The sequence below is a fragment of the Perognathus longimembris genome, chromosome 17 (genome assembly GCF_023159225.1).
Source record: "Perognathus longimembris pacificus isolate PPM17 chromosome 17, ASM2315922v1, whole genome shotgun sequence".
In the NCBI taxonomy this organism is placed as follows: Eukaryota; Metazoa; Chordata; class Mammalia; order Rodentia; family Heteromyidae; genus Perognathus; species Perognathus longimembris.
Genome location: NC_063177.1, coordinates 44578860 through 44590987, shown reverse-complemented (window position 1 = coordinate 44590987; position 12128 = coordinate 44578860). Strand labels below are relative to the sequence as shown.

Below are 12128 nucleotides of genomic sequence, written 5' to 3'. Positions count from 1 at the left end.
CTTCTTTTTTTAATTGGTATTATAAAGATGAGGTACAGAGGGGTTATAGTTACATAGGCCAGGTAATGAGTATATTTCTTTTTGGACAATGTCACCCCTTCAAAAACTATGGTTTTTGAGGCTGGGAATATGGCCTAGTGGCAAGAGTGCTTGCCTTGTATATATGAAGCCCTGGGTTCGATTCCCCAGCACCACATATATAGAAAACGGCCAGCAGTGGTGCTATGGCTCAAGTGGCAGAGTGCTAGCCTTGAGCAAAAAGAAGCCAGGGATAGTGCTCAGGCCCTGAGTCAAGCTCCAGGACTGGACAAAAAAACTATGATTTTCATCTTAGTGTCTTAAAATAACAGTCATCTTATTCTTCCTTATTCTGTGGAAAAGGAATTCAGGAAGTACTCAATAAGGTCAGCTCATCTTTATATGTGGGGCGCTCTCCTATCTGAGACATTGGCTCAGAACTACATAACCTTTCTCCACACAAAGAGCCTGAAGTTCTTTTCCTTTTTTTTTTTTTTTTTTTGCCAGTCCTGGGGCTTGAACTCAGAGCCTGGGCACTGTCCCTGAGCCTCTCTGTGCTTCAAGGTTAGCGCTTTACCACTTGAACCACAGTGCCACTTCCAGCCTTTTCTGTTTATGTGATACTGAGGAATCAAACCCAAGGCTTTAGGCATGCTAGGCAAGTACTCTACCAGTAAGCCACATTCCCAGCCCTTAGCTTGTAGTTCTTTATATGGGTTTCCTTTCGAGCAAAAGTGAGTGTCAAAACTGGGAGAGTGCAAGGGATACTGTCCAAAAAGAAATGCACTCTACCTGACAGAGGAATCTGTAATCCCTCTGGTACATCGCCTTTATAATAACAATAATTTTTTAAAGCGAATGTTAGAATGCCTCATAAGGTCTGAGTTCCTTAGACCTTGTGGATAAGGATAAGGAAAGCCTTACTTAAGATGCAATCAAAGTGAGTCATGAGATTGGCCAAGGGTAGAGAAGTAGACTTAGCCTCTTGATGGAAAGAGTGACTTCCCCCACCAAGGGAAGATTGGTGATGGTGATCTTTTCAGACATTCTACCACAGTCCTCCCTCTGCATATAGAATTTAAAAACCCTTCTGTGGCAGGCACTGTGTCTTATGCCTGTAATCCTAGCTACTCAGGAGGCTGAGATCTGAGGATCGAAGCCAGCCGAGGCAGGAAAGTCCGTGAGACTCTTATCTCCAATTAACCACCAGGAAACCAGAAGTGGTGCTGTGGCTCAAAAGGGTAGAGCACTAGCCTTGAGCTGAAGAGCTCAGGAACAGCACCCAGGTTCAGAGTTCAAACCTCACAACTGATAAAACAAAAACCAAAAAAACTCTTCCGTGTACAAAACATACTCAGCCCCCTCTCAGGATTCCCAAAGTTCAGTCATAGCATCGATCTAAAAATTCAGTATCTTGGTTTCTACATCAGGCTTGGGGGTAGATGTTTCTTATCTAGAAACCTGTGAATTAGAGTCAAGACCCTTCACCCCTAATGTTCCCCTTCCCTCCACTGACACATAAAATTGTGAGATAGGATAGCTATCACAAACATTTTCATTCAGAAATGGAAAGAAAAAATGCTGGGGATATAGGACAGTGGTAGTGCACTTGTATAAGTGCACATGCAGGGTGTTAGGTTTGGCACATACATACACAAAAATTCCTAGCAAAAGGGAAAGGAAAGCAAGACACATAGCCAGCACTCATCTTTGTAATTCTGAACTCCAACCAGGCACATATTTTCAGGTTTCCTGCTCTGGGGACAGGAAGTATTCCTTGGTGAGCACTCAGTTTTTCCTTCTGTGATTGGTTCTCCAACACATTGTTTTCAGTGGTTCTTGGTTCTTCAATGAAATCCTTTCTTTTCCATCAGAAATGGCTAGCTTTCTTAATCTGTTCCTCATTCATTGAAAGTAGGGGGTAGGGGTGGGGGAACTAAAGGCCATTCCCACACATACATACCCATCTTGATCATCTTTGATTATTATAGTTCAGGCTTCTATCACTCCTTTATAAACTGTAGGTTGTCCATGTGTAAGTCATAATCTGTTCCATTAGATAAAAACTACAAATCTCTAAAACAGTCTTGTAGTTCTCAGACCCCTTCTTATTCTAGCACAGGGTCTATGTGGTATCATCTTTAATCTTTCTGAGTTCTCAAGTCTTTTAGACTCTGGGTTGGATTTAGATGAGGCCCTTTTCTTTTTGCCGCCAGTGCCCTGGAAGTGCTCTGCTCTAAGGTTCTTGTTCATTTGAGACTATCTTCCAGCTAAAGAGTCAGTCCTAGATCCTCTGTGTTTCTTCTGCATTCTGCTTGCAAGTTGTATGCTTTCTTCTTTAGTTTATCTTGCAGTATATCATACATAGCTAAGAAACCATTTAGCATTTCTACCTTCTGCCTGGAAATTTCCTTGGTCAGATTCTCTAAATTTATTAGGAACTTTTTCTGACTTCTAAGTTACTACAAGCAGTAGCTTTACTGGTTGTGTCTACTATATCTTATAATCTGGCCACCCTTTTTCAGATTCTAACAGCAATTTTCTCACTACTTTTTCAAGTCTCTACTAACAGTCCTCTCGTCCTCCAGCTTCCACTTGGTCCTAAAGTCAATGCTTCACGTTTTAGATTTTTGTGATAGCACCATCCCACTTCTGAGTACTAATATATTGCCATATAGTAAACCACCCTGAAACTTAATGGTTAAAAGCAACTGTTCTTTGCTCATGACTCTGAGCTGTGAATTCCAGTACATGTGACTGTTTTTGTTCCACATGCTGTTGACCAGGTTCACCCTTATGTTTGCGGCTTAGTTCTCTTCTGCATGACCTTTCTCTTTCTACATAGACAGCCTGAACCTTTAAACTTGGAATTTAGGAAGAACCTGTTTGTTCTAGTTAAAGCCCAACATCTCAGAAGGTGCTGCAGCCCCTCTGTGATAATGGGCTGGTCTGTATCCTCCAGAATACACCATCACCATGTATGACACCAAGACGCGAGAGCTCCGCTGGAATGCCACCTACTTCGACTATGCAGCTTCCCTTCCTGAGGACGATGTGGACTATAGTAAGTGTGCCCGGGCATCTTCCACCTGTAGGAAATGATCACTTCAGAAAGCCAGATTTTCTTTTATGATTCCCTTTTCTCTAGTGAGGTTCTGGACTTTCCATGGGCTTATAGTAAATACCTCCTACATTCACTGTAGCAGAGGTCTGAGTGTTAAATCTTAGAACAGCAACTTCTTGGGTGGTGGGTTTAGTCACAGAAGATAGAGATCATACCTATTGAGTCCATATGTCATGAAAAAAATGTACTGAACTCCCACAGAGCAGAATTAAAAATCAGAGAGTGAGGGCTGGGGAGATGGCTTAGTGGTAGAGTGCTTGCCTTGCATGCATGAGGCTCTGGGTTCAATTCCTCAGCATCATATAAACAGAAAAAGCCAGATGTGTCTCTGTGGCTCAAGTGGTAGAGTGTTAGCCTTGAGCAAAAAGAAGCCAGGGACAGTGCTCAGACCCTGAGTCCAAGGAGCCCCAGGACTGACAAAAAAAAAAAAAAAAAGATCAGTGACATCAATAACCCTATCCAGAAAGCCATTCCAAATGTGCCTTGTCTTCAGGTTATTTCTCTATTAACTTCTCTCAACTCAAATGATAACTGAGAAACCAAATTTTGTCATCTTACCATTGGTATCTGAAAGTCTGACTGCCCATTCTGGTCCAGGACCTAGAATATTTTTCATCTTTGAATGCTCTTTTGTGACCCAGATACATACAGGTCTAACTTCCAATTTGATACATAAGGGGTTATTTTTTGTTTTGAAACATAACTGTACTATGTATCCCAAGCTATGTATCCAACCCTCCTGTCTTAGTCTAAACTCAGCTGGGATTACAATTGTGGATTATCATGCCTGATTCAATCTGTAGGTTTTAAAAGCTGCTATAAAATGCCAGATTGATAGAGATCATTTTTAGAGTAGAATGGAAAAGAAAATCAGTGAGGAAACTGCCTTTGGGAGAATGATCCTATCTTATGTTTATAAGCCAAGAGGTTCTTTTATTGTCTTGAGATTGATTGGGAAGCCCCAATAGCTCATTGGAAACCAGTGTTCTGTTCTGAGAAGATCTGAGAATATTCCAGAAGTCTTATTTCCTCCAGCCAAATGACTACGATTGTCAAGAGAATAGAGGATACGGTTGCAGGTGAAGTCCAATGTGCTTTGCTGTTTGATCGTTACAGAGATGTCCCACTTCGTGTCCAATGGTGATGGGCTAGTGGTGACGGTGGACAGTGAATCTGGGGATGTCTTGTGGATCCAAAACTATGCTTCCCCCGTGGTGGCCTTCTATGTCTGGCAGCGGGAAGGTTTGAGGAAGGTGATGCACATCAATGTGGCTGTGGAGACCCTGCGCTACCTGACCTTCATGTCTGGTGAGGTGGGACGTATTACCAAGTGGAAGTACCCATTCCCCAAGGAGACGGAGGCCAAGAGCAAGCTGATGTGAGTCGGGGAGCGCGGGGCAGGAGGAGGCAGTAGAGGGTGGCTGTGACCTTGTTATTCTGGTCCTGTGGCAGCATAGCACTCCCTACACTAGAAGAAGCCAGGGGATGGAGCAGATGGAGCCAAAAGTGGCTCATTGGAAAACCCCAGAATATAAGAACCAGGGCACCCCTAGGTGCTTCAGAGTTCTTGATTATTAAATAGTGGATGGACATATGAAGAAGACTGCAAGTTTAACTATAGCATAACTTGTATGAATCTCTTATAAAAATAAGAAATTTTTAAAAACTTTTTTTCTTTTTATTTGTTTGTGGTGCTAGGGTTTGAACCCAGGGCTTTGTACATGCTAGGTAAGCACTGTACTACTGAGCAATATTCCCAGCCCAAATTGTTGTATTTTCTAACCTTTTTTATTATGTCACATTCGCTTTTGTGTGTGCCAGTCCTGGGACTTGAACTGTCCCTGAGCTTTTGTGCTCAAATCTAGCACTCTTATAACTTGAGCCACAACTCCACTTCTAGCTTTTTTAAATTGCTAGTCCTGGGGCTTGAACTCAGGGCTGGGCACTGTCCCTGAACATCTTTTGCTCAAGGCTAGCACTCTACCACTTGAGTCACAGCAACACTTCAGGCTTTTTCTGTGTATATGGTACTGAAGAATTGAACCCAGGGCTTCGTATATGCTAGACAAGCACTCTACCACTAAGCCACATTCCCAGCCCACTTCTGGCTTTTTGATTGAAGATAAAAGCCTCATGGACTTTGTTTCTCAGGCTTGCTTTGAACCACAATCCTCAGATCTCACCCTCCTGAGTCTCTAGGATGACAAGCATGAGCCGCCAGTGCCCAGAAATGTTACATTTATTTTAAATGTCAGGAAAAAAAGTATTGAAAGACCTAAGAGCTGGAGAGAGCTAGGGAAGAGGTGATATTGTCCCAAAAGAAATATACTCTTTACCTGACTTATGTAACTGTAATCCTTCTGTACATCACCTTTAAAAATAGCAATTTAGGGCTGGGAATATGGCCTAGTGGTAAAGTGCTTGCCTTGTATACATGAAGCCCTGGTTTCGATTCCTCAGCACCACATATATGGAAAAAGCCAGAAGTGGCGCTGTGGCTCAAGTGGTAGAGTGCTAGCCTTGAGCAAAAAGAAGCCAGGGACAGTGCTCAGGCCCTGAGTTCAAGCCTCAGAACTGGCAACAAAACAAAAAAATAGCAATTTAAGGGCTGGGAATATGGCCTAGTTGCAAGAGTGCTTACCTCATATACATGAAGCCCTGGGTTTGATTCCTCAGCTCCACATATATAGAAAATGGACAGAAGTGGCGCTGTGGCTCAAGAGGTAGAGTGCTAGCCTTGAGCAAAAAGAAGCCAGGGATAGTGCTCAGGCCCTGAGTTCAAAGGCCCAGGACTGGCCAAAAAAAAAAAAAAAAAGCAATTTAAAAATTAAAAAAGAGAAAAAAGATGCGGCAGGTTTGTGATCTCTATCCCCATCTGCTTATATCCTGTCACAAAGTCACTTAAATAGACCAAGTCCTTTCTCGCTTTACAGAGTTGTGAGGAGAATTAAATAAGATAATGCATGAAAGTACTCCCTACAGTAAAACAATACTCAAATGGAAGATGTTTGGGTAATTCAGTAGCTGATTGACCTGACCAGGGCTATTAACAGTAGGAACCACGGGTGTTGGACAAGGTAGACACTGGTAACCCTTGTCCCCTCTCTGGTGTCCTCGATAGGGACAGAACACCCAGCTGTGGGACTACAAGTGTCACTCAATTTGGAATTCTTTTTTCAAAATCTTTATTTTTATTGTTATAAAGATGATGTACAGAGAGATTACAATTACTTAAGTCAGGTAAAAAGTTCATTTCTTTTTAGCCAATGTCACCCCTTCCCTCACTCCCAGTTAATTTGAAATTCTTATGCATGATCTCGTTTGTAGAGCAGTTGGAGTAGAGCAGTTGACTACTCCTTGGGGTCCACGCTGAGTCCCTGGAGTCCTTGCAAAGCACAGTCATTGTAGCACTGGCACTGGGTGTATTAGTATGAAGATGCTGATCAGTGTCATCCAAGAAGGTTTGGCAGTGGGCCCTCAGTATTCAGTCTCCTGGCCTGGGCCGGGTCTAGTCTGGTCCTGGCATTTTGACAGTAAAGAAACATCATCAATATCAGACAGCTTGTCATATTTCTAGAGGCAGCAAGTGAAGCTTCTGCCTAAAGTCCTGCTGTTGTATTCCACGGCAGTGCCACCTCCTACCCCATTTCATACCCTCTCATACCCTGTCTCAAACTACTACTGCTTTCCTCTGTATCTGGAGCTAATGGGACTCCATACACGTAGATGCCATTTGGGGCTGTCGTTCTCTCCCCCAAAGCTCCCTTTTTTAGAATCTGTGCATGAAATGGCTTTGGAACACATGTTTCTGTTTTTTCTTCCAGGCCCACCTTGTATGTTGGGAAGTACTCCACCAGTCTCTACGCCTCCCCCTCTATGGTACACGAGGGAGTCGCTGTTGTGGTGAGTCCACCGAGGGGCTCACAAAGCCTCCCAACTACTTTGTTCCTTATTAGCAAAGAATGTCTTTGAAACACATGCGAGTGTCTTGCTGGCTAAGAAGGCAAAATATAAAAGTGAAAAGCCTCAAGAACAGCTTCTGCACATACCACATTCTACTTTGAAAGCAAGATGTGTTACCAAGGCAGCTTCCTAAAGCTACAAAGCCCTGGTTATTTCACATTGCTTTTGTGTGCAGATCTAATTTCTCCAATTGGTGTCCAGGCTCTCCTCAGTGTCCCTCCACCACCCTGTTAGTTTCTTTGTGGGAGTTACATGGTCTAGCCAAGCACTTCTTTTCCTTGACACCATAAAGTTCCTGTCATCTTCCTTTTGCGCCTTTGGGGGGCTGGTCTCACACTTCAAGTACCCTTTCTTCTTCATTTTCCCTACTCAGATTCCTTCCATCCTTGTAACTTTCTTGTAAGCCTCTTAGGGCTCAGCAGCCTGCCTTGAACACTCTGTGTCAATGTCTGAGGCATTATGATGCTGGCTGCTCATCCTGGTCTTTCCAGGGCTGGAGCTTGTATCTGTCTTCCTAGTAGATTGGTCCACAGCTCTAGCAACAGGGAACAGCATACCTCTGTCAGCTCCAGTAATTGCTAAGCCAGCACTGAGGGTATGGCTGGAGTTTATTCTATCCTATTAATTGCATTAGTGGTGACTAGTAGATATCTACAAATTGCTCACTTAGGTCTGCCTCTCAGTAACTTCATGGTTCCCATTGTTCTGACTGTCCTAAGCCAGTCCATGTTAGGAATTGCTCAGCTGGAAATATGGCCGTTACGTTGGGCCTTCTGACAGTGGTGAGGGAGGTCTGCTAGGAGAGTCAAGGAATCTCCTCTCTATCAGGGCTCCCAGGCTCACCAACTCTGTCTCCACAGCCTCGTGGCAGCACTCTTCCTTTGCTGGAAGGCCCCCAGACTGATGGTGTCACCATTGGGGACAAGGGGGAATGTGTGATCACACCTAGCACGGACCTCAAGTTTGACCCTGGATTCAAGGGGAAGAACAAACTAAACTACTTGAGGAATTACTGGCTTCTCATAGGTAAGAGCTAGTCTCCAGGTGGCTTTAGGTGGTGGCATACTGCCTCCTGGTGGGCACTAGCCAGCCCTGACAGCTTACTGCCGCTCTTCACTTTGTTCTGTCCATTTCAAGCTGGAGGCTTACACTTGGGAACATGTTTACTTCCAAGGTGAATAAGCCAAGCAGCCAAGTTACTGAGTCAGTTCTCAAAAATAGCTTATATCTAATGTTCCAAATCTCAAGTATTAGGTAATATAAACTTAAGGTAAATTATCTGACACAAGAATATCCCTTCCTTATTCCTCAAACTGACCCCATATGAGGTAACTACCCATTTTATAATTAAGAAAGTCAAGGTTATTTAAATGGAATAGAAATGGATGTGGATGAGGAAGTGAGAAAAGAGGGTTAAGACCTGGGAAGACAGACAGTCATGAAGAATAGGAGGCTGACCCTAGTTAGGACAGGATGGTACCCAGTATGTGGGAGTGTCTTATTGTCTGTCTTTATTGTCTCTCTCTCTCTCTCTCTCTCTCTCTCTCTCTCTCTCTCTCTCTCTCTCTCTTTTTGCTATTGAGGATGAAACCAATATGCTAAGTACTTGCTCTACTCCTGAGTTGCACACCGCCCCCTCCTTTTTCCTTCCTCTTCCCATTGTTGCTCTCATCACTAATGGCCCTGAGGTTGAATTGGAAGCTCTGCCATGGCAATAAGGGGTTGGAATGACACTACAAGGCAGCAAATGTGACAAATAAAGACAGATGAGGGGTACTTACTGTGTTCCTATTTAGTATCCCAAGTAATTAGAGAGCAGGATAGTTTTCTTGAATGTGATCTACCCTTCCTGTGCGCTCAGCCCCCATATTCACTGATTCGGCTGCCTCCCAGCTAGAGAGGTGGTGAGAAATTGAGGTGGGTTTCAGCAGAACAAGGTGGAAGGTTGGTAGGAATGAACAACAGATTGCCCTGTGGCCCATATGATTTCTTCTTCCTATCTATCTTCTTCCTTTTGACAGAGGTCTGGGCACTGGCTCTGGCCCTGGCCCAGGGATGTAGGTGCAGAACGCAGTAGGAGTATATATGCCTAAGAGTTGAAGATGAGAAATGGTGTGCCTCAATTCTGACCTGGCAGTTTGCAGGTTGTTCAGGTCCTGTTCTCCTATTCTTCATTCATCCTGATTCCTTGCAGCCATTTTTATCTTGGTTATCAGTATTTTTACCAAGTAATAGACAAAGGGGTAGCAAAAGAATTCTGTTTTCTTTTTCACAGAAGTAGTTTGGGAAGCATGCACGGATGGACCCATACTGAGAAAGAAAAAAAAAAGGCTACTGGGTTTCATGCACCAATTAAGGGCACATAAATTACCTGCCAATGGTTAAGAAATGACACTTTGGAAATGTGGGTGAGAATATAAAAAAGTGGGAACCTAAAAATTGTCAAAATCCATGAGGATGGCTGAGTTGGAAAATTATATCTCTTAAAATAGCTTTTTTTTTTTGGCTGGTCAAGGGCTTAAACTCAGGGCCTGGGTGCTCCCTCTGTGCTTTTCTGCTCAAAGCTAGTATTCTACCACTTTGAGCCATGGCTCCATTTCTTAATTAATTAATTAATTTATTTATTAATTAATTAATTAATTAATTAATTAATTAATTTATTGCCAGTCCTGGGCCTTGAACTCAGGGCCTGAGCACTGTCCCTGGCTTCTTTTTGCTCAAGGCTAGCATCCTACCAATTGAGCCACAGCGCCACTTCTGGCTTGTTCTGTATTTGTGGTGCTGAGGAATCAAACCCAGGGCTTCATGTATGCAAGGCAAGCACTCTACCACTAAGCCACATTCCCAGCTCCTAAGATAGCATTTCTAAGTAAGAAAACCAAGAAATATACAAAAAAATTATTTAAGTAATAATCCTACAATCCTGAAATCCCTTTTGACAAACTCCATAGCCAGTCATTTTAAAATAGAGCAGTGGAATACCATGAACCCTCCACTGTCTTCATCTACCAAGTTTGATCTCTTCTTGCACACTAACATATACTCCCCCCTTGTAAATGAGTTAACATTAGTTATGGGGGGGATTTCATTGTTATATTTTCACACATGTTAATACTATTCCATTCGATCTCATCCCCCTCTATCATTCTCCCTTCCCAAAATAATTCAATAGGATTCATTGTACTATTTTAAGAGTTGCAAATAATCTATTTCAATATTATTCAACTTATTTTCCTTGTTAGCCCAACCCACTACAGTATATCCAAGTATGTTCTTTTATTTAGTTTTTTGAAAGACCTTGATGATATCCTGCATTCATATTCATCTCAAAGATTAAATGGGTCTGTGTGGTGGATTCTGTGGTTTCTTCTAAGCAATGGCCTTGACCTGGATGCTCTCAGAATTGCCCAGTGCTCTGTCAAAGAAGCACATACTACCTTTGGAGGACCCAATGCAGAAGATCCAAAACAGGACCTTGTTATGTGCTTTTCTCTAGAGTCTGGACCTATTGGTGCCTATAGATAAATAAATCACAAAGACCAGGTACTATTTATACAAAAATGTTTAGGAACCGTATGATTAGGTTTATAAAGTGGTTCAGTGTGTACAAGAAGGTACTAGTAAAGGCCAGCTCCAGCAGAGTTTTGTTTGCAAGAAGGAGTTGGGTGGCTTTTCTTTATAGGTGCCCTGCAGAGAGGTAGGATTCTGAGCAGTAAGAGTGGCGATTAGGAGTGAGGGCAGGCAGGACACTGCAGCAGAGTGATATGTGGAAGGACAGCCTATGTCTCCTAGCCATATGTCTTGTTAGTGAGCTTCTGTTACCTGTGGTTACCTGCATTCAGATTCCTGGGACTAGCAAATCTAAGTCGGAAGTCTGAGGCAAGCAACCACAGATAAGTCTACTTTGCTCCCAAGCAAAGTACATTTCAGTTTCCCTTCCTTACAAAAGGACAGCATATTGTAAATAGAGGACTGACCTGAGAGACTGAGGTCAGAGGGATTTTCCAGATTAGGAAATAACAAGCTTGAACTAGTTCTTGTTGGTTCTCATTTTGGCATATTTGTCAGGTAGTCTCTCATAGATCATAAACCATAGGGAGATCATTAATTTGAGAGAACAGTGGAAATGATCATCAAGTGAGAGAGACCAGAACCAGGGTGAGATGGGATCCCAGTGAAAGAACAAAAAGGAAAACCTGGGGACTGGAAGTGTGGCTCAAGCCTGTCATCCTAGCTCCTGGGGAGGCAGAGACCAGTTTGAGGGTAGCCTAGGCAAAAAGAATTTCTTGAGATTCCAGTTCAACCAATTTACTGGGCACTGTGGTGCTCGCCTTTTACCTCAGCTATGAGAAAAGCTAGATGCAGTAATGTTCACCTAACATTCCTGAAACACAAGAAAGCACAAGTAGGAGGATCACTATCCAGGCCAGCCTCAGCAAAAAGCAAGACCCTGCCCAGTAAGGTATGGCTCATGGGACAGAGTGCCTGCCTAGCATGCACAAGGCCCTGTATTCAAACCATAGTATTGCAAAAAAAAAAAAAAAAAAAAAAAAAAAAGCAAAGCTTGTCAGGTTGCTGATGCCCTGAAGGAGAAAGAACTCTTAGGCTGTGTGTAGAGTAATTTAACTTTAGAGCTAAACAGATTGTCAAGTCAGTCATATGATAGGAAATTCCAATTCCTTATTTTATTCACCGTTGACCCTTTTTTGGTAATTTGAACACAATAGATACAAAATCACTGTAAGGAATACCAAGTAGTTTTGAAATATTGTGTGCAGAATGATTAGTGAATATTGAGAGAGCTGTAATATTCTCCTATCCCCTACCATCCAGCCAGCAGCTATTTCCTCTGTTCTCTTACACAATTCACAAGTAGATAAGATAAATAGAACTCTCCCTGAGCAACTGAAATTCTGGGAAGGGGGGTTGGCAGCATTAATAGAGCGATGTTATTGGAAAGCATTAGAAAGAAAACTCCTTGGACTTTGAATGAAGTGTCACAAAGTCTCACCTGTGAGTTGGA

General features: G+C 42.8%; 1 protein-coding gene across 2 annotated transcripts in view; it reads left to right on the top strand.

Moving 5' to 3' along the window:
• Positions 1 to 12128, top strand: part of Ern1 (endoplasmic reticulum to nucleus signaling 1) — a 91930-nt gene that overhangs the window by 61342 nt on the left and 18460 nt on the right. For both annotated transcript variants that reach the window (XM_048366813.1, XM_048366814.1), the window contains 4 exons: positions 2981 to 3082; positions 4259 to 4520; positions 6967 to 7045; positions 7966 to 8131. In XM_048366813.1, the coding sequence (XP_048222770.1) occupies positions 2981 to 3082; positions 4259 to 4520; positions 6967 to 7045; positions 7966 to 8131 (609 nt within the window). The remainder of the gene's footprint in view (positions 1 to 2980; positions 3083 to 4258; positions 4521 to 6966; positions 7046 to 7965; positions 8132 to 12128) is intronic.